Here is a 21,164-nt window from a genome sequence, read left to right as displayed (position 1 = left end):
AGTACGGGCTGCTCGCTTCTCTTTTACCGATTATAGGACACACCCAGCTCACATTCGGCCTCACCTTTTTTTTTTTTTTTAAGATACGGCAGAAAATACCGAACGGGAAAAGAACCATAAACGCAGCACGAATGGGACGTGCGCACCTCTACCCCTACCCGAGGTGCCCCTGCTTTCCTCCAGTGCCCCGATGTACACGAGGCTCAGAGCAGGGGCGTCTCGCGCACCGAGCTCTGTTCCTGTTTGGTTTCATGGCAGGTGAGCAATGCTAACAGCAAAACGAAACCTAAGAAAAACCGGAACGAGAGGTCCCTCCAGAGTCTGACTTCACTTTGTGCTGAAGAGAATGAGCCACTCCGCGTGTCTGATGGGAGCGCGGGGTGGGAAGGGAGGAGCCAGCCCGCGAGGGACCTCCTGGAGGGCCGCGCACCCCGCACGGGAAAACGTGGTCAGGTAATTCCCGTCTGCGTCCTGGCTTGTTTGTTTGCGGAGACACACGTCCAACGTGTCTGGCTGATGTGGGCATTGAAGACGACCAAGAAATTGGAGCGGCCAGTTCCGGAAGTCACCTTGTGGGGGCCTGGGCGGGATCGGAGCCCCAAGATGGAGCACACAGCCCCCCTCCCCACCCCGGGTGCCAGGCCAAGGGCCCCCGAGCCGCCATCTGCGGCGGGGCGACCGGAGCCTCGGCCGCGCACACGTAGGGCTCATGTGCCCTTCCTGGGGCACACCCCGCCCGGTGAAGGTTCGGAGGAGCAGTGCAGTCACAAGCCCGTTACCTGCAGCATGGTGCCTGCGAAGTCCATTTGAGAGCCCCCCCCCCCCAACAAATCAGCCCCTCCGAGCGCTGAACGCTCTGGGACTCCAGAGACCGAGGCCACCCACACAGCGACACGCAGAGGTGACACAGCCCCGTCGGGGCCTGCCCAGGTCCGTCCGGGCGCAGCTGGGCTCCTGCCCGCCTGGCCAAGACACCGACCGTTATGCAGGGGTTGCATTTCCCGCAATGAACTCGTGAAGCTTCGTCTTCAAAGCGAGATGACTGAAAATACATTTATGAGGGGTTCAAGCCATTTCCGGAGGACGGCTATTCTCTGCAGTGAGCAAACCTCTGTGTTCTTTAAACAGTTTCCAAATGTCAAAAGAATGCTCTGCACTTTGCCGACTCTGCACGGCATTAATATTCGACTTTCAAAGAGCGGCTTCTGTTGTAAACGATACCGTCCCGCTAGTCACGGAAGCAGCTTTTCAAACAGAGCTGGCCCGGGCCAACCTACGTCAGCTGCAGAACCGATTCATTACAGTCGACGGGGATGGTCCTCGGGCGAGTGGCAGGGGCATCCCACCACTGCTGCTGAGCCTCCCGGGAGGGAGGACGAGGGTGTCCAGGGCAGGCTGGCGCGCATGCTGCCCCCGAGGACCAAAGGCAGTTTACGCAAAACCACTCAGGTTACTTCTCCTCAAAACGTGAGGATTTTGGGTTCTGAGCCCAGGGAACCAGCCCGGTACGTGCTCTGACGGGTCTGCGTGTGTGACCCCAGGGCGGAAGCCCTGGGATGTCTTGTCCAGAGGGAAGGACGGAGTCCCAGGTTGCCACTGCTGGGCCAGCCTGGGATGGCTGCCTTCCGGCCCTGAGTTCCAGGGGCAAGAGCCCCAGGGAGGGCGGGGCAGGAGGGCCATTGCCACTGCAGGAGCTCGAACGAGGAACCAAAGTGCAAATGGGCTGCTACGTTTCTTCCAGCAGAGGAAAACTTGGAGGACACTTCCTGCAGAGATTCAGAAGGGATGTACCGGAGGCGGCCGGTGCCGGGCACACCACGGCCCTTGGGGAGCCACGTTGCTCGGGGCGCCCGGGCCAGCGAGGGGGCCACAGGGCCAGCAGGGAGGGGGATTCACCCACACCACGTCCCCTTAAGGGGGAGATGGAAAAGATCAGGAGGTGAGCAAAGCAGCGGATCCTTTCATTTGGTTTGAAAGAAGCTTCCACTGACTTCAAACTCTCTTTTCAGCACAGTTAAGGGAAAAGGGGTCTGCAAACAACTTGAAAACACCATCCCACACCCTAAATGTTAATTCAGAATAACTTTCAGGAGAAGCGGAGAGGCCCCTCCTCACCTGCGTCAGCACCCAGAACACGCACACTCCCACCCACACTTAGGCTCCCGGGGTCTGCTTGGCTCGCCCGAGACCCCACCAGTGACGCCGAGCCCACACACGCAAAGTGCTTCTCCACCCTCCTGGGAGCGGGGATTATGGAGAGGCCTCGAAAGACAGCCATCCCCGAAAGACCCTACGGTTCACGCCTTCTACCAGTGAGTCCCCAGGCTTCCTCTACCCAGTTCAGCGCTCTCATGCCCGGATGTGAAGGTGGGTGCTGCTTGGTCTGCAGGGGCTCAGATCTGGATGCACCCTCGGCGGGGGCTGCCTGGCTCCAGGCCCCAGGCCCGACTTGAGCTCTCTCTCCCTTTTGCAAATTACAAATCCTGCCTCGCACAGCGCGCTGGCTGCAGGGCAGCCGAATCCAAGCCTTTTCAAGTCTGGCCAAAAATTTGCCCCGAATTAAGAGATTGCAGCCTACTTACAATATAAAATAAAATAACTCTAGGGGCCTTGGTGGTGGTATGAGTAAATGCCGTTTATTCTCTTTCTGACGGGATAATTTTCAAAGCAGCGAGTTTTGTAAAGACTCAGGAAGAAAACAATTTTGTTTCATTTCCATAACAGAATCCAGACCTGGGGCTTCACCCTGCGATCTGTAATTAGGCTCGCACTCTGCCCCTGCGCGGCCTCCGCCGAAGCGGCTTTGTTGTCCGCGGTGTCCTGCCGGCCCCTTCCCTCCGCGGCCGACTGCGCTATTTCACGGGCTACGCGACCTCGATGGCCAGCAGCCCCGGGCTCCGCTCTCGCCCCCCCCCACCCCTCTGTCATCCAGGGCGACGGGAGCCAGGGGCTGGGATGGGGGCCTCTCCCCGTTAACAAGAAGTGCTGGCCGTGGACACCTGACCTTCACCGCGCCGCGGGCAGGGTGGACGTCCAGACCAGAAATCGTGAGGGACGCTGGCTCTCCTGAGCAGGCCGGCCTGAGGGCGTTATCGCTCACAGAAAAGCAGCAGCCCCCCCCCCCCCACCTCCCCAACACAACGGCCTTCAGAGGTTCCCCGGGGCCCCCGGCTGGCGGTCGGATACAGCGATCGCACACACCCCTGATCCACCGCAACCTGAGCCGAGACAGGCTGTTCCTCCGCAGGCTGGGAGGCGAGACCGACCTGTTCCCCACGGCGCGCCTGCGTGCCAGACGGCCTTCCCGGAGGAAGGTGCCCGACTCCAGCCTACAAATGCTCCCAGGCCCCGGGCCTTTGAAGCCACACGGGTGGGGGGGGTGGGGGGGGGGAGGGCCCGGGGGGGGGGGGGGGCGGCCCCACCCGCCAGACCCTGTTTACGGAAAACACCTGGCAGCAATTATCCACTCTGCGGAAAACAGGGCAGCGGTTTCTGCGGCCACTGGGGCCCGAGAGCAAGCAGGACATTATTTACACATTAAAGAAGTACTTACCCCGACACCACCGCAGGGCAGCCTGACAAACACGGAGGTTAGCGAGCCTGCGGGGAGAAGGACAGTCAAGGTCAGGAGGGCAAGGTCACAGGCGCCCCGCCTACAGGGAGCGTGGCGCGGGCTCCGGGAACGGGGAGCCCAGGGGCGCTGGCACTTGCCGAAGGCGCACAACACAGCCACACTCCGAGGGGCCCGCTGGCGTCACAGGTACCTCGGCATCACCGTGTGGCTGCTGGGGGACAGTCCCCGTGGACAGACCTCCCCCTCCCCGAGGCAACGGTCACCCCTCTGGGGGTCGCACCGAGAGGCGGGCTCTCCTTCCAGCCTGAGCCGGCGCACCGTGCACAGGACGAGCCGAAAGGCGGTGTCCCAAGAACTTCTCGCTGTTTAGCAACCTGACCCGGACCCCCCGCCGGCCCTCATCCTCCCAGGTTCGTGGCTCCGGCAGCACCACCTGCCCCCCGGCTACAAACAAGGGACAGAGAAGGGCCCGGAATCACGTGGAGCATCCCGGGGGGATGTGAATACGACACCCCCTCCCCACTTATAAACACGGACACAGCTAGGAAACCACGCGGAGCGGAGCTGGCCACCCGGAAGGCCCTCCCCGGCCAGTGGCACCGGGGCAAGTCCCCTCTCCCACGGGGCTCGGGCCTGAGCCCTGGTGACAAAGACGAGGACTGTCTTCCTCAGGGTGATCCAGCGCTGGCTGGCAACCAGCCTACGACTCCCCTGTCACAAAGGACAGAGAGCACCTGCCCCCCTAGGGCTCCATGTGGCCGCGTGCCTGGGGAGGTGGCCCAGGAGACCTGCTCTGGGGTGCCCGCTGCTCCCGTATGCGCCCTGCCCCGGTGGCCCCTAGGCCTCCCCTGGCGGGTTCCTTAGGCCAGCTTCGGACTCCTCTTTTTTTTTGAGAGAGGGAGGGAGAGGGGTAGAGAGAGAGAGAGAGAGTGAGAGAGAGATTGAGAGAGGAAGAGAGGAGAGGGCGAGAGAGAATTTCAAGCAGACTCCGTGCCCAGCACAGAGCCCGACATGCGGCTCACACTTAGGAACCGTGACTTCCTGACCCGAGCAGAAACCCTGAGTCGGACGCTTAACTGGGCCGACCAGGCACCCCTGGCCTCCTGTTTGGACGTGGCAGGGCTGCGCCCACTGCGGGGAGCCCCTCCCCCCTTCTGCCTGCCCCAGAACACTGGCTCCTGCTCTAGATGCCCGTGAGCCATACCACTGGGACCACAGGCCCGGGCCGGACTCTGGCCCCGTCCGTGCCCACCTCATCCCGACTCCCGGCGTGGACCACACTAGGCACCGAGCCACCGGGGGCCACGTCACGGGCCAGCCCCGGCCTGCACCCTCCTGCTGCTCACGTGACACACGACGCTCACATTCACCCGGGGCCACGGCGCACCCTACAGACACCTGTCCCCTCCCACCTCTGAAATGCCTGGCCGCGGGGTCCCGACCTCAGACCGGCCTCTCCCTGCGCCCCGCCTGCTCTCCTCGTGCCACGTCTTGCTGACTGCCACTGCCTGGATCCGCGGCTCCCGCCGCCACATACTCTGATGGTTTGCCCTGTGAGGGTGGGGACGCGTCTGCCTGCCTTTCCTCGTGCCCGCGGCCGGCCCACAGCCAGGAACACACAGATGTGTGAGTGGGTGGGGGGCCAGGCAGGACGTGCAGGGCAGGGGAGGGTGGCTCCCGAGGGGCTTGCCCGGCCTGCACCGTGAGGGACCCTCTGCAGGGAGCCGCCGCAGGGAGCAGGTGGGCTGGGGGAGCGGGCCCGGGGAAGCAGAGGGCACGGACGCCGGGCCTCTTGCCGTCCTGCTTTGCCCCGTGTCCGGGAAGAGGCCCACCTAATGGCCTAGGTCACCGACTGAGTCCTGGGACCGGTGCGGAGTCCTCGATAGGCCCTGGGGCTTCATGACGGGCTCTCTGCCCACCATGGGTGATTCTAACACAGGAACACGGTGTGGGGGATTTAAAGAGCTTCCTCCCAGATAATCCACAGGCCCGTGTGTATGCATTCGGACACATCTGGTGCCTAAGTCCAAGTGGAAGGAGGCTCTGCTAAGAGACTAGATTTCTCTTTTCGAAATCAGAGCCAATACTGTACGTTAAAAGCATAAATCACCTAAATATTGTGACTTTGCTCGTTAGCCAGCAACCAAAGACCGAAATAGAAAGAAAAGGTAGGATCCTCATGCATTCCTGGGTGGGCGCTAAGCATGTGCTTCTGGACAGGAAAGCGGTTCCGGAAACAGCTCCCAAGGAACCGTGGCCGGCTCTCAGCACAGCTCAATTTCACTTGTCCCCAGCCACCTCCTCGCCTGTGGCTCACTCGGGCCTCCCGTGGTCCGGGGCCACCATCACCTCGGCAAGGCCACAAACGTCCGGGAGGAGCGGGCGCGGATGCGCGAAGGGCCACCTTGCTTTTCCAATCAGCGCAGCTGCTGAGAGGTGGGCTGGTGGGCCCGCGGGCGTGGGGAAGGCACCGCTGCTCCCCACACGGGGTCTCACCCCTCCCGAGCGCTGCCAGGCGCCACGCGGCCATCCGACCAGGCTCCCTTTCCAGGGGCCGGCCGTCAGAAGGCCGAGACCCACACCCCTCAGCGTCCACGGTGCGCGTCGGCCGAGCCGAGCGGCCCTGCACCTCAGCGCCCACGCGGGTCTTCTCGCACACGGCTTAGAAGACTCGCTTTGAAGAGGGAGGGAACTCACACGGTGGTGTTCACGTGCCCGATCAGGGTTCTGTTAGCAACAAGATAACGGCCAACTGTACTAGGTCTGGAACAGTCAGACTGACGACAGGATGCCTGGTTACCAGCACAATCACTGGGACTCTCAAAACGGATCCCAAACGGAGAGAAGGTAGCCGGTTAGGTGTCCCCGGAGCGATGGGAATGGGTTTTGAAACAGCATGTAGCGGGGAAGCAAAAGGAAGCGACGATTTAGGGCCTCGCCGGCATCCCCCACGCACACACGCTCACGCGCTGCCGACACAGGCTCTGCCACCACAAAAGACACACGGAGCTCACTCGGACGGCTGCATCGTGGCGGGGGAGGAGCAGGTGTGAGGACGACGCAAACAGGACGGGGGCTTCGGGGGCCTGAGTGAGGAGGGGCAACCCCACACGGACCCGGGCCCAGGAGGCACCGCTGCAGGGCCAGCCACTAGGAGAGCTCCAGGCCCTCCTCCCTGAAGACCCCGCATACGCCGCATCTCTCCTTCACCATCCGTCCTAAACCGAGTGTGAAACTAGCTCCCAGACCTGGCCGGTTCCCCTGCTGGAGCGTCCGGGCCCGCCTCTCCCCGCCCAACTTCACGGTCAGAAGACAACACACAAGTGCAAAAGGCCCCTTGGTGGCGGCTCAGCTGACACGGGCCTCTGGCAGCAGGCAAGGGAGCAGGGGCTGAGCTGGGACGAGCCCCCTGCTAAGAGTGGGGACAGCCGCGGGGGCCATTCAGTGCGCTCGCCTGGGACAGAGTAGACACTGCCGTCCACTGTGGGGCCGTCCAGCCGGCCCCAGGGACCGTGAGGTTGGGGCTTTACTGGTGCTGTGCCTCGGTGGCACCGACGGGGCCCACAGGATCCTCTCCCGTACTGGAGATGCTCCAGGCAGCCGAGGTGCCGCCCTGCCTGTCGCGCCGCATTGGCCTTTTTTCACGCAGCCTCCTTGCTCAGCTCGTCCCTGAGGCCCCTGGCCACCTCCCCACTGTCCGCATCCTGGAAGGCTCCTTTCTGAAGCTCCCCTCTCTGGACATGCTCTGCCCGGGTTCCCACCTTTTCTCGCCCCGCCGGTCCCCAAGCCCTCCACCAGCAACCTGTCCTCCTGCACCTGCAGTCCTGCCCTTGGAGCTAGCGGCTCAGACCTCCACCCTCTGCCCGAGTTCCACTCCATGACCACCGGGACCGGGGCCCTGGGCACACTGCAGTCCACACACGAACACCCCGCGACTGAGGGACAGAGCACACAGCACGCCCTTCTCCACAGGGAGCTGGGGAACCTCCCTCCCGTTTTGGCCAACTGTCCCCACACATCTTACGGTGTCACCTCCTACAGCGTACCCTAAGCCACGACGGCTGGGCTTTGAAAAACCGACTTGAGTAGCAAGGACGAGCCCTGCTGTGTAAACAGAGAACAGAAGTCCCTCTGCGGGGTGATGGCTCTTGTGACAGAACAGGCTGGGGTGGGAGGGTCTCTGGGGCACATCTGGCGCCAGCTCTCTTGGGGTTCCCAGGGGGTCTTGGGGAGCAGAGCTCCCGGCAGTCAGAGCACCTGGCCGGGCCGTGGACCAGACCCACCATGTGGCCAGAAGGACAAGCAGCTCTGGTGTCGTTCTGAGCCCACCAGGCCCCGGCTCCCCCTCCGGGTGGGAGAAGCGAGCCCCCAGCCAGCACCGGCAGCAAGGTCTGGGGAGCAGGGCAGGAGGGAGCCCAACAAGACGCTGGCACAAGCCCTCAGCCACACTGCTCCAGGGTGTTCTGGATGCTTCCACGTGGGGAGCAAATCCCACTGGGGGCTGGTTTCTGTGACTAGACTCACACAACGGGACCCTGACGCCCAGGGGGGCGGTGTTACAAGCGGGGCTCGAGGCAGTCACGTCACGCGGGGTTGCGCGTTGGTGGGCGTGGTCAGTGCCTTTGGAAAACCCTGCCAGGCTCCCTCCCCTCGGACCCCAGGGAGGAGGCAGCGAGACCTGTGATTTGAAAGAGCCTGCGCCCGCCGTGTGGCATCTCGATCCCGGCCCTCCCGCTGCCGGCCTGTAAGCGACAGACTCTGGCCTCTGTCTGTGGTGCCTGGTTACAGCAGCCGGAGCGGACAAGGCAGGGGCAGTGGCCCCTCGACCTCGCTCTGCGTGTCCTCCTGGAGAAAGGGTGTCTGCAAAGGCCTCCGCTCAGCTCCTCCTCGCCCTTCCTGGCTCGGCCACGGCTGCAGGTGGGGAAGGTCTCTGCCCGGAACCGGCGAGGCGGCACCCATGTCGTGGGGCGCTCGCCCTGGAATCTCACGCACCTCCTCATGTCCCCTTGTTCCCACCGTTCCAACACTGTCCCTGCCACCCCTCAGAGGGTCCGGGCAGCCGTGGCTCGCCCGTGATTGCTTTATGATGCTCTCCTCCCTTTTTCGCACTTTCCCCGGAAGCTTCTGCACGGCAGGAACGCTCCCTGGACTTTCTCATTCTTCTCCCTGTTGTCCAGGTCCTGCCCCTGTTCTGCTCTGCTTCCTAGGGGATGGAGCCCACCGCCCCTCCAGCCTGGGACTCTCTACTGTCTGATGCGGCTTGAGCGTTCTGGGTCTCCTCCATGCTGGCTGCACTTGTCCACGTTACGTGGACGTGGTAGCTCTCTTTATGGGTAACGGCAGCTACAGTTTTCTTCACAGTGTCCCCGATCTGTCCTAGAAGCCTCTCCTCTGAGCTGCCCTGTTTCAGGATCTTTCTCCCGCTAAGTGCTTCCCTGGGGGGGGGGGGGGGGGGAGGATAATCCTTGGTCATCTATTCATAAGACTGAGGACCTAAGAGCCACTGGGAGCTCCGGGCACACGGTGGGCTCACGAACTGGTGGCTCCCCATTGGGGTCCCGTCAGCTTCCGTAGGGCCGGTCATTCTCTGAGGAGGTGTCGGCAATGTCTGCCTGGGGCAGGGGAGGCCTCTCAGAACCTCTGGCCAGCCCCAGATGTGACCCCTCCCCGCTCTCTGTCCCGGGCCCAGGTCTCTGCAGTGGCCAAGCCGAGCCCCCCCAAGTTGGGGGTGTCCACCCCCAGCCCTAGCTCCGGAAGGCACTTTCTGGCACCTGCCGTCCCCCTGCCGTCCAGCCCCCAGGCTCTCCCGTGCTGCTGGCTCCTATGTCCCCAGAACAAGGGTTCACGTTGTCCGAAAGCCTTGTTACTACAGGGCAATGGGGCTCAGGGAGTAATATGACTGGCCGCCCTAGGACAGGACCCCGATCTCCTCCTGGCCACCAGCTCCACCCCCTCCAAAGACTAGAGCGCTTCATTCGTGTCAGGTACCTCAACGTCTACAGCATTTCTAGCACAGAAGACACGCTCCCCGAGGGAGGAAACAACTGCACGCGTGAAGCAGGGCACACACCCACGCGCGCACGGAGGGAGTGACCGGCCACAACGTGGGGAGATCGCCCAGCACAGCCTGAGCAGAGCCTTCGGTGACAGGGGGGAGGAGGCCGCCCCCGCGTCCCCCCAGGTTCAAGGTGGTTGGGAGGCTGGGGTCAAGGTGCCCCGGACAGGTCATGACGGGGGTGGGGTCTGCGCCCAGGAGCCCGAGGGTCCGGAGGCTCCGGACCTGCCTGTGCTGGAGGTCCCTGCTCAGACCCCCCCACCTCCTGGGGCGTTGATGCAGCAAGTCCCTTCGCTCAAGCCCACCAGCGCGGAAGCCCCGCACCCCGCGGGGAGCCCGCGTGGGGCTGCCCCGGCCTCCCGGCCTCCGGGCTCACTGCCGGAGAGGGCTGGCAGCAGGTCCGCGGCTGGAGTATCCCCCGATCTTCGCCAGTGTCTACGCCCTGCCACGGAACGTTCCGCAAGACCGGTGGTTCTCGCCCGCCGTGGCCGCAGCACCCCCGGCCCAGGCACGAAACCAGCAGCCTCCGCCCACCCTCCCCTCAGTACCTGGTGCAGGCCCTGCGCAGGCGCAGGACACGCCCGGTGGGCGGCGCTCAAGGGGCGGGGCCAGCGAGCGCGGGCGGTAAAGGTAAAGAAGGCCTTGAAATACCTAGAAGTTTCTTACTGTCCAGTTTCTGCCTGTTGAGGGGGTTCGTGCCATAGAGCAGGGCGTGCGCCTCCGAATGCACCGTCTGCAGCTCCTCCAGGGTGGCCTTCCGTCCGCGGATGCACTGCGGGGACAGAAGGAACAGGTGCGCACGTCTCCCTGTGCCTTCAGGGCTTCGTGTCTACAGAAGGCAGTTCCACGAACACCGTCACCCCGGAGGAAACTGAATTTTGTAGTGCACGGGCACACGGTTATTTGGTCCTCGCAAAACAAAAAGTAAACAGCACCCAACACAACGTTTAAAAAATATCTGAAAAATGTTTTGGAGGCTTTACGCGTTAATTATAACTTTGAAAACGTTTAGAAAGATAATTCCAGCCTTCGACGCTTTAACCTTCCCTGTCACCCACATGATTTGGCATCAAATTGCCACTTTGCCTTCTAACTGCTGGGGCCCCTGTCGGGGATGGGGGGGTGGGGCTTGCCACAAGCCGTGGGAGCTGCTCCCCTATAGCGCCCATGCGGGGGGGCGGGGCACCAGGCCCCTGCACGAGAAAGACACCCTTCCCGCCATCCTCGCTGGGCCCTTCGGCTACCTTCACTCATCACCTGCCTGTCCCTCTGCTTTTCCTTTGGTCTGGAAATTCCTCAAATCAAGACTCCACAGCGATGTCCACGCTTTCCCCCAGAAATTAACATAAAATTCACTGTTCTTCACAGGAGCTCCGCTTACTTAAATTTTTAAGAGGAGGGCAGTTTATGGAGCGAGATCAAAGTTCACGTTTCTGAGGGCGACAGTCCCACGGGCGTCTACACGACCCTGGGGGCCTTGGTGGGGCTCCTGAGCGCAAGGCAGGCCTGGGGCTGCTCCTGCTGGCTGTGACAGCTTCCTGAGGGACGCCGTGGACGCGGGAGATGAAGGGAGCGGAGCGGGCAGGTGCAGGCCGGCGGCCGCACGTCTGCCAGCCGGGCCTCCCCGCGTGGACGGGGCCGTGAGCCCGCGCCCTTCGCTGTCCAGCAGAGGCCGACGCGGCAGCACAGGGAGGGGAGCCCGGCCCTTGGGGCTCCCTCAGTTGTCCACTGGATCGGGGGGCCCTGACCAGGAGGTTCTGGTCTCCAAGTGGCCGGGGACCTCGGGAAGTCCGGGCACTGCCAGTCCCTCTAACCTCTGTTGTCAAGGGCTGACACCCACCACCCGTGTGCAGCACCTGGGCCCTGCGCTCTGCCCTGGGGGCCCGTGTGGGAGCCTGTGGAGGCAGGGACGCCATATCCCTCGGGGCTGCGTGAAGCAGGTGGTGTACCCTGAGGTCAGTGTCCCCGCACGTCAGGGACACTGGGCTCTGCGTCCCGCGTGTCACTGTGTGTTTCGCACGGGCCTCCTCCCAGCCGTCCTGCTGACTCAGGTCTGACCCCACGTCTGACAGACCCCCTCCTCCCTGGTGTCCACGTCCACAGGTCCAAGGATGCCCCACAGCCGCCGGCCACCAAGTGGCAGCACTCCGCCTCGGGGCAGATGAGGGTCCCATTCTCCCCACGTGTTCTGTCTCATGGTCTTATCCCTACCGATCCTGTGCAATCTTCAATCTGAAAAGCCCCCAGAGGCCCCCGACTGAGGGGACCCTCCAGGAGAGGCCAGAGGGTAAAGAGCAGTCACGGGGAGCGGTCCTTTGAAGGAGGAGCAGGGGCCCTGGTCCCATGAGGGACGCCGAACAGGACACCAGGGCATTGGAAGATCTCCTCGGAGGGGTGCCTGCCAGGGCGCTGCTGCCCCCCGGTGGTGCAGCCTCCAGCCTGACCCCAGAGCAGGTGCCGTCCTCCGTCCTGCCCAACCAGGCAGGGTCACGTCCTCCCCAGAGGGCACCGTGGGGGCTCTCGTGCCCCTTTCCCCTCCCCAAATCCTGTATCACCAGACGAATTTAAATTCCCAAATATTGTAGCTTCTGAAGGAGAACAGATGGACACACAGAGGGGGTGCTGCTGCCCCCACGGCCCTGACGTGCCTGCTCTAGGGCTCTTGCCTGGGTCACTGTGCAGGGAAGTACGTGCCACCCGCATCCCGTCCTTGCTTTTGCGGGACGGACATAGGTCCCCACTTGATGGTCGTATGGGGGGCCGGCCGCCATTGTCCTGCAGTAGGGGGGGCACAGGGGAGGCTAGGGGACAGGAGAACGGAGGAAACGGGGGACACGGGGACAGACAGGGATAGAGGAGACAGGGGGACAGAGGGGGCGGGGATAGAGGGAGCAGGGGGACAGGGATGGAGAGGGATGGGGATAGAGGGACAGAAGTGACAGGGGAACAAGGAGGCAGGACAGAGGCAGGCTCCCCCAAGGGAGGACCTGGGTGTTCAGGAAAGCAGACTGAGCCTCTTCCCGCCCACACACCGGTGCCTGATGCCCTGGCGGGAACGCTCATGGGCGCCCCCAGCCTGTCGCGACCTGTCGCCCGGAGCCCAGCAGCTGCCCTGGGGGCGGCCTTACCTCGCATTTGCCCCTGAGGCCCGTCTCCTGCAGCCGAGACCAGATGCTCTGGATCCGCCCCGCGTGCTCGGGGTGGCTGTTGGTGTTCCCGCAGGTACACTGGTGTTTCAGCATCAGCGTGTCGTACACGAGGCCTGGGGACGGGAGCGGAGTTGGCCGCGGTCAGCGGGGCCCTCGGGGGCCTCTGGCAGCAGGCCCGCCGCCCTCCACCCACCCAGAGCGCTACCCGGCGGGACAACCTGCCACTTCCCTGGGAGCGGCCGGGCCAGCGTAGCCCCGCGTCTCCCAGGACGATCTGTCTGGAAACCGCAAGTTCACTGGAGGCCGAGTGCGGTTCACAGAAATGGGAACGGGCTGTGTGCCGGCTCACCGCACATGCCCAGGGGTCCCCGGGGTGGGGGGTGGCGGGGCAAGTCAGGAAGACAAGAAAAGATGCCCCAGCCCGCTCCCAAGCCTAAGCCGTGTGGCACTCATGTTCCAGGATGGCTCTGTTTTCCCCCCAACTAAGACGCTTTAGGCCCCGAATCCAAGTCCCTCTTGTCGGGGAGCAGCCTATCAAGCAGTTCCGAGGACCGTCCAAGATTTGTGGGGGCTCAGAAAAAAGGTAAGACTTGTTTCCTACTCTCAGAACCCTCCGGACTGGCTGGGACACGTGTGCGATGACACAGACACACGGGCAAGCACGTGTGGTGAGAATTAACACAGAATACGGGTAACCAACTGCCTGGTCTACAGCGTCTCTGGGGGCACAGCGGGGCGCCAGGGAGCCTTGGGGATGGGGTGGCCCTTGAGGAGCGATGTGCGGCCGGCCCCCAGACGGGATGGGGACACTCCCAGACCAGAGTGACTGATATCACGGCCAGGAAAATCTCATGCAGGTGGACGTATCCTGTGCATCTGGACACGGGGCTGGAGAAAGGGGAGGGCAGGGGCGTGCTGAGCGCACCTGCTCTGTGTACCCCCCCCCCCCCCAGGGGGGGGGGGAAGGTTCGGGGCCCACGTGACCTCCGCCGGGGGGGGGTTCCCGCTGCCCCTGCCGCAGCACTGTCTGTAGTCCCCCAGTACCTGGTCTCCCAGGGGCACAACCGGAAGGTCAGGCTGGCTGAATGGACCCGCTCGGGCAGGCAGGGGCCTGGGAAGGGGCATGTGTGGCTAAGACCCGCTCCCGGAGGCAGAGAAAGGTGGGGACCCCGTGAGACGAGCTGTGCTGTCAGACCCACGGCTACTTCTATGCTCCTGATGCTGAGAACGGAGGCAGTGTCACCACACACAGGAACAGGGCTGCAGGATGAGCCTGCTTCTACAGGGCCAAGCTGGACGCCTGGCCTCAGGACGTACTGGGCCCAGTACTGCCTCTCAGTCTCTCGTGAGTCAGGCTAACGGGAGTCAGTCCCCTCGTGTTGGAGCATTCCTGGGTTATACCAGCAAGACTGGGTGGGGCAGGGAGGACTTCTGGTAAAAAAAAGCAGCTGGCGAAGAACAGGCCTATGGGACCAAGCGCGCTCACCACCCACGCGCTAAAGTACGTGTACAAGACACGTGTACCCGAGAGGGTGCGTTCAGCAGTTTGTAATGGCAACATACATACGTACGTGTGCACGCGCGTGCACGTGTGGAATGCGTGTACACAAACAAGACGAACGTGGCATCATCCCGACACAACGGTCGGCTAGTCTTTACTGATCCCATGGCGGGAACTTTCGAGGTGACCGCAGGTCACTCCCGCTTACAGATAGGAACCTGGAATCCAGAGAGAAACTGCACGAGTCTGCAGAGCCGAGGAGCCAGGACGCTCTGCCGCCACGAGGGCGAGCTAGGACCACGTGCACGGGATGCCGCCAAGGCAGGGCGTGGAGAATTGCCAAGCCCACGGCGACCGCCGAGTCCCGTCTTTGGAAACGTGTCCGTCCAGTTGTGCACAGAAACAGATCTGGAGGACTTAAACCCGATCCTGAGGGTGGCTACCTCTGGGGGGCGGGATTCCAGGCAACTGTCAATGTCTCGGTGTTTCTCTCCTGTTTCTTTTCGGTGACCTCGTCCTAGTTTATACATTTTCAAAAAGCAGTAAGGCAGATGAGGCCACTGGCCAGGCCACTGCAGGGGACGCGCAGGCACCAAGGCGCCCCGGGGGCCTCCCAGGCCCCCACGGTGGGTACATTTCCACCACGGTTACAGGGACTGGGGTCTCTGGGGTCTTTTAGGGACGTGCCCATCTTAGTCACCTGCTGACTCTATTTGTGACCCTCTGCAGTTTCCTGGTTTCTTTCTGAAAAGCAATGATTCGGCCTCTGGATAAGTACTAATGACATTTTCCTCTGAATATAAAAAGTATCCTTTTAACAAGGAGAACTTGGGCACGTTCAGACGTTCCATGTTACAGCGTGCGGACAGGACGTCTTAGAGGTCTGTCTGAAGGACGAAACCGTTGTGTTTTCAGGGACTGTGCTCTTTGTCTGTCACCAGAAAGAACCAGCAGCCGAGAAGGATGTGAAGAGCCGTCCTGGCCGCCCTCTGTCCCGGGCCGGGCATAGCTGGGCAGCGTGGACGCCCGGGGTGCAGCCCGTTGCCTTACTTGGGAGGGCCCGACTCAGAGCCCAGAGCCTCTGGCCCGGGGGGGGGGCGCCTGCCCGGCCACACAGTCCTCGTCCCTGCCTGCAGGGGGCAGTGCTGGTCAAGCAGAAACAGTCCTGCTGGCAGGTGTCACCGTGCTCCCGCAGGGGTGGGGCAGGGAAGACAACTGGATCCAGAAGGCGAGACCCGGACCGCCTGAGCTGTCCCAACTGTGCCCACGAGCTACCTGGGCCTCACAGCCGAGGCCCCACCTGAAGCTTCGGTTCACAGAAGGGCGGGTGAGAAAGCACGAGGTCGCGGTCTCTGCTGACCGTGGATGGGAAGCTACCCGGCCTGCCGGCCACGGTGGCCTGTGGGTGGGCGGTCTCTGGAGGAAGCGGGTTCTCCAGCAAAGGGGAGATGGGCTTTGGCACCCAGGAGAGACCGCAGCATCAGAGAAGGGGGTGGGGAGCCTCAGTGACCCACCCAGCCAGTCCCCCAGCCAGGGCTCTGCCCAGGCGCAGATCAGACCAGGTCAGGGGTATCCCCTCGCCCTCCGGACAGTGCGGCCCGGGGCGGGCCTCCTGTGTCTGCTCCGGCCGCGCCCCAGTCTTGCCCGCAGGTGCCGGTCGGCCGCCCCAACCCACACGCCCCCGTGCACGGTACCTGTGGTGAACCTCGGTTTGGTGGGGGGCTCCTGCACGGACATGGGGAAGGTGGCAGACGCCGGGGACGACTGCGCCCGGGACAGAGGCCGGTGGCCGCCGAAGGACACGGGGATGCCGGCCGCCTCCATGGACGCCTGGTAGTTCCTCAGCTGGTGGATACGCTGCTGTTCCAGTAGGAGGGCTTGCTGGGGTGGGGGGGGGGGGAGAAGACACAGGCTCTTGTTGCCCCCACATCACCTGCCCCCTCCCCGGCTGAAGGATCTCTTCTCTAACGGCTCTGGGCACCCGCATGCAGCGCACGGTTCAGGAACTCGCTGGGGCGGCTGCCGGGACGGGCTGCCTGGTGCCCGAGGAGTCCCCACCTGCAGGCAGCCCTCCCGGGCGAGTCTACTGTGCTCTTGCTCTGACCAAGAGTCCCTGATGCGCAGCCAGAGACGTGAGAGAAGAGCACGCCTCAGGGTGGAACGGCTGACTCTTCCATTTGCCACGTTTGCTCCCCGGCCTCCTGGCGTCCCGCACCCCGGCCCGAGGGCAGAAAGGCTCCACTGAGGCAAAGAAATGTTCTGTTCAGGTTCCAGGTGCCCGGGGCTCGGCCGACCGACCGGGTGTCAGGGAGCAGGGATGGGCGGATGTGCCTCTCTGAGAACGGGTGGGGACCCAGATGGACAATGCCCAGGACCCCACGTTGGCTGCCTTCCAGCAAAAATAACCAGAAGAAAAAGGAGGTGAAGCAATTAAACATACTTTCACAAATGCCTCTTTTTCACAAAACTATTTCTAGGAGTCGGCTTTGGTAAGGGCTCAATACCACAAGGGCCCCAAGTGGGCAGCGTGGTGTGGGCACTGCCGGCCAGCCGGGCTCACTGATGCCAGGAGTCTGCACGACAGAAGAGGCAGCCCCTCCCCTTGTCCAGACCGCCTCTATGGGGCAGCGCTTTGGTGCCCGGGGTGCTGATAACGTGGACCCAGAAGCCACAGAGGGACCCCCTCCGAAGGAGCGACAGATAAAGCACGAGAGATGCCGCCTGCCTGCAGCACGCCCCCCGCGGACTGTGGGAGCCGCCACGCTCCAGACACAGCTCCGCTGCTCAAGGCTACGATCGGATTCCACTTCCTGCGCACCCCTGGCCGGCTGCCCTAGTGGTTTCGTGGGCGTGGAAGTTTTATTTTTCACTATAAATTGATAAATCTTTCATCAGTTTACTCATCAGTCTCTAGTGGGTTTGGTCCCTGTGTGTCAGTGCCTGGAACTACGTCACACCGGTTTTCCAGATCTGTAAAGTCGGTCACCACTGCCTCTTGGGCCCCCAAAGGCCCTGACTACCTTTTTGATCAATTGAGAAATCAATCTCCCTTGGGATGCCTGGGTGGCTCAGTCGGTTAAGTGTCCGACTCCGGCTCAGGTACTGATCTCACGGTTCGTGAGTTCGAGCCCCACGTCGGGCTCTGTGCTGACAGCTCGGAGCCCGGAACCTGCTTCAGATTCTGTGTCTCCCTCTGTCTCTGCCCCTCCCCTACTTGTGCTCTCTCTCTCTCTCTCTCAAAAATAAACAGTAAAAAAAAAATTTAAAAAAAGAACAAAAAAAATAAATCAATCTCCAACCCCCTCCACCTTCAATGATTATGCTGAATCCTACTAACGCTTGGATTTATGTGAGCCTACAGTTTACAGATCTGAAAGAAAACCATCCCTAGGGACTCCGAAGCTGGCATTTGGCTGGAATACAGGTGCACAAAAGCCCACCGTGGACAGACGGTCTATATCTCTAGGCACAGCTAACGTAAAAGAGACAGCAAATTGCACCCGCCTCCCACACCACCCGGGGAAGGGCCGGGAGGAAGAGGCCCGTCCGTGTCCACCGACGGCCGGCCATACGGCGCCGCCCCTTGAGGAAAGAGGGCCTGGCCTGTCCCTCCTGGCCCGCCCGGTCCGTCGACTCCCACCCCGCCTGGCCCCCGCCGGCGCGGTCACCTGTCTGAAGAGCAGCTCCTGCTCGGTGGGCTGGCGCTGGCCCGGCTCTACCTCCCGCGGGGGCTCCGCCTCCTCGTCATCACTCTCGATGGGCTCCTGCTTCACTTGGACGCCGGCCAGAGCGTGTGCCTCCTTCTGCCCAGAGAGCCGGTCCAGGTAGGGCTCCTCCAGGAGGGCCTGGTGCTCACGAAGCTCCTCCTCCGTCTCCTCGGGATGGCTCTCGGGCTGCCGGGCCGGCTCGCTCTGTTTGGGGATAATCTATAAGGCAGAGGTAAGGGATGAGGGCCGCGGAGACGACGTGACAGCACGAGCTCTGTGCCTCAGAGCAAAGGGACGGACGACCTGGACGGATGCTGCCGGGCCTGAGCTGGAGCCGGCAGGCACTGCTTGTCCCCCAACACCCTGGGCGCCGGGCCGGCCGGGGAAGGAGAGCCCAGCGCCTGGTGCGCATTTGTTAACAAGCACCCGTGTGCCGAGCGCAGAGACGCGGGGTATGAAAGTCACGGCGGTCAAGCCAGGCTCCTGGGGGACCGGCGCCGTGGCTCCGAGAAAATGTGACCGTCTGCAAAGCCCCTGACTATGCTGCTGTGGAGAACGCTCCGACTCGGTTTCCAGAAGGGGAGAGGTTTTTGAGGATGCCTAACACGTTTTGGCCACCGCACGTTTGTACGCAAGTCCTCCCAGACCGCTTGCTTCACCACCCACACCACCACATTGTGGGTGTGACGAGGGTCGGACTGGGCGGACGCCTGTGTGCAAGTGTCAGTGTTCCGTGTGCTTGTCCCCAGGGCCCAGCCCTCCCAAGCAGCTCCCCGAGGCCCATGTGCCCACAGCCCTCAGAGGGCACAGCTAGGGGGTGAAGCGTGGACCCGCCTCTTACGGGGCAAGGGTCCCGGACTCCCTCTCTGGCTTTCTCCGCTTCCTTGGGAAGTGAGGGCATCTGAGCAGAGGCCTCCAGGCCCCTCCAGGGGAGTCAAGCCATCCTGGGCTTCACGAGAGACAGCCCAGCTCCGTGAAGGGTTCCCGGAGGCCGGATCGAGCGGCCCCGTTGTCCCGGGGAGCTCTGGGCAGGGGCAGGAGCACAGGCACCTGAGGTGCCGCCAACCCCTGGGGCGCAGGCCACCCCTCCGAGGCGGCCTCGGCCTCTCAGGCCGCAGCGCGGAGGGAGTTGGGAGGCACGTGGCCACAGCCGCAGACTCCCCGTGATGCAGGGGGCTTGTGCGGTCAGTGTCCTTGGGCCACGGCCGTGGCCAGAGGCCTGTCGCCGCCTTCGAAATGCAACTCTGGGGTTGCTAGCCGGGCTGTGGGCGGGCGGCACAGTGGAGCTGACGGCGGGGGCGAGGCTCCCGCCAGCCAGCGCGCTGGCCGATCATTGTCGGCGACACGCAAACCAGCTGTGTCCTGCGACGCCCTCCGGACTCCAGGAGCCCCTTCCCCAGACGGCATGAGAAGAAACGCACGTCTGTATTTGGAGCGGGGCCCTTGCTAAAGCCAGACTACGGGTCGGGGGAAAAGCCAAACTGGTAGAGAGGCCAGGGCTGGAAGATGAGTGGGCGTGCCCCTGGTCTGACCGCCCGGACGGAGGACCCGGATGTCAGGGTCAGCGCCGAGAGCGCGGAGGTGAGCAGGAAAGTCCGCGGCGAGGCACGCAGCCCGACCCACGGGACCACGGGGCTCAAGCCGCAACAGGAACAGCCTCCCCCAGCAAAGCCTCTGTCCTGCGGGGGCAACAGGTGCCCTGGAGCACCGTCCCCACAGAGGGGGGAGAGCGCGTCCCGCCACCGCATTTCCCACGTCACTGCGCCCAGACCCGCCAGAGGGCACACCCACACTCGCTGGCCTGCAGGGGGCGGCTGCCGCTTGCACAGCTCGAGGCTCCGCCACCCACCGGCGACATGCGTTCTCCAGAAAGGCCCTTCACCTGGCGGACCTTCACCAGACACCACGGCACACGAGGTGCCGGGCTCTCACAAGTGACGCTGCTACGGCCGCAGAGCACCGGTGACCGTGTGCCGACCTCGGGCCAAAACAGGTGAGCACAGCCGGCTCCCGGGCGCGTCTTTCCTGTTCTCAGAGGCTCCGCCGCCCAGCATTCGGTTCCCGTGGCGGCCCAGCGGTTCGGTTCCGTGGCCAGTGACCCTGGGAAGACCGGAGCAGCCGTGCATGGCTGCTCTCCCTAAGGGGGGGCGTCAGTGAAGTGAACGCACTCGGAGGCAGGGGTTGAACGGGCCATAGATCACGCAGGAAACGGCCACGATCCCCAACGCAGCCCGAGCAGGGCTGCGGGATGGGAGGTCTCAGGGCTGCTGGGAGCTGGGCCCTCGTGCCCTCGGGTAAGGAGCCCCTTAGGAACAGCGTCTCCCAGACGAAAGGCAGAAATACTGGTGCCAGACGGCACTAGACAACGTCGTCGGCTCCCCGAGATCCCAGGAGAACGCTGTACAAACATTTCAATCACCCGTCATTCACGCTCATAATCAATCATGGAATAGAGTCTAGGGAGATTACCCAGTTTCTCAATCATTCTTTTCAAGACTGTACCAGGAGTGAATAGGTGTTTCCCGTCTTCCTAACACCTCCTACCCTATCAGTCAGACAGTGACACAATAAAATTAAGAAGCCACGGGTGGCACTGGGGAGATGAATGTGAAGTGGGGTTTACAGCTGGGAGCACACACTGACAGCCTGTCTCGCCCACAGGAAGTAAGTAGGTGCCTTTCCTGTGCAGGGGAGGGTGTGCTGGCTGGCCCTGTGTTGTGGGGGGGGGGGGGGGCAGCCCGTTTCCCACGGGAGCCTTAGCTCGGCCTGCACTGGGCATCTGGCTGTTCAGGGGCAGGGTGCCGGGGGACCGTGTCCCCACAACCCTGCAGCGGGGTCACACGGGCTGCATTCAGGCGGCTGGCGGCCGCCGTCTTCACGGGACGCTGTTTCCGGTTTTGATGACCAGCACCACCACACCGAACTTCCCTACTTCCTGCCCAAACCCCCCTCTGTGAGGGACCTTCGGGACCGTGCGAGGGCGCAGACCCCGCGAGCAGGGTGTCCCGGCGGGCAGGCCCTCGCAGGTGCCGAGGGGCTCAGAAAGGCGGGTCCGCTTCAGGAAGAGGGGCGCCCAGGGAGCTCGGGGCCGCGGGGCCGCACGCGGATGCGATATGCACCCCCTTGCCCCCCCCCCCCCCCACCGCCGAATGCGCTCCACCGGCCGCGCCCGCAGACC

At 63.2% G+C, this 21,164-nt stretch overlaps 1 protein-coding gene across 5 annotated transcripts in view; it reads right to left on the bottom strand.

Annotated features, from left to right (window-relative positions):
- The window catches only part of HDAC4 (histone deacetylase 4), a 255,760-nt gene that overhangs the window by 32,300 nt on the left and 202,296 nt on the right, over positions 1–21,164 (bottom strand). For 3 of the 5 annotated variants that reach the window (XM_040450477.1, XM_040450473.1, XM_040450478.1), the window contains 5 exons: positions 17,948–18,205; positions 15,974–16,160; positions 12,758–12,891; positions 10,281–10,401; positions 3,554–3,600 (listed from right to left, as the gene is read on the bottom strand). In XM_040450477.1, coding sequence (XP_040306411.1) covers positions 3,554–3,600; positions 10,281–10,401; positions 12,758–12,891; positions 15,974–16,160; positions 17,948–18,205 — 747 coding nt within the window. The remainder of the gene's footprint in view (positions 1–3,553; positions 3,601–10,280; positions 10,402–12,757; positions 12,892–15,973; positions 16,161–17,947; positions 18,206–21,164) is intronic. The other 2 variants (XM_040450474.1, XM_040450475.1) reach the window with 2 other exon arrangements.

The sequence above is a fragment of the Herpailurus yagouaroundi genome, unplaced genomic scaffold (assembly GCF_014898765.1).
Source record: "Herpailurus yagouaroundi ecotype Mexico unplaced genomic scaffold, PumYag 202, whole genome shotgun sequence".
In the NCBI taxonomy this organism is placed as follows: domain Eukaryota; kingdom Metazoa; phylum Chordata; class Mammalia; order Carnivora; family Felidae; genus Herpailurus; species Herpailurus yagouaroundi.
This window is presented reverse-complemented; position numbering and strand designations above follow the sequence as displayed.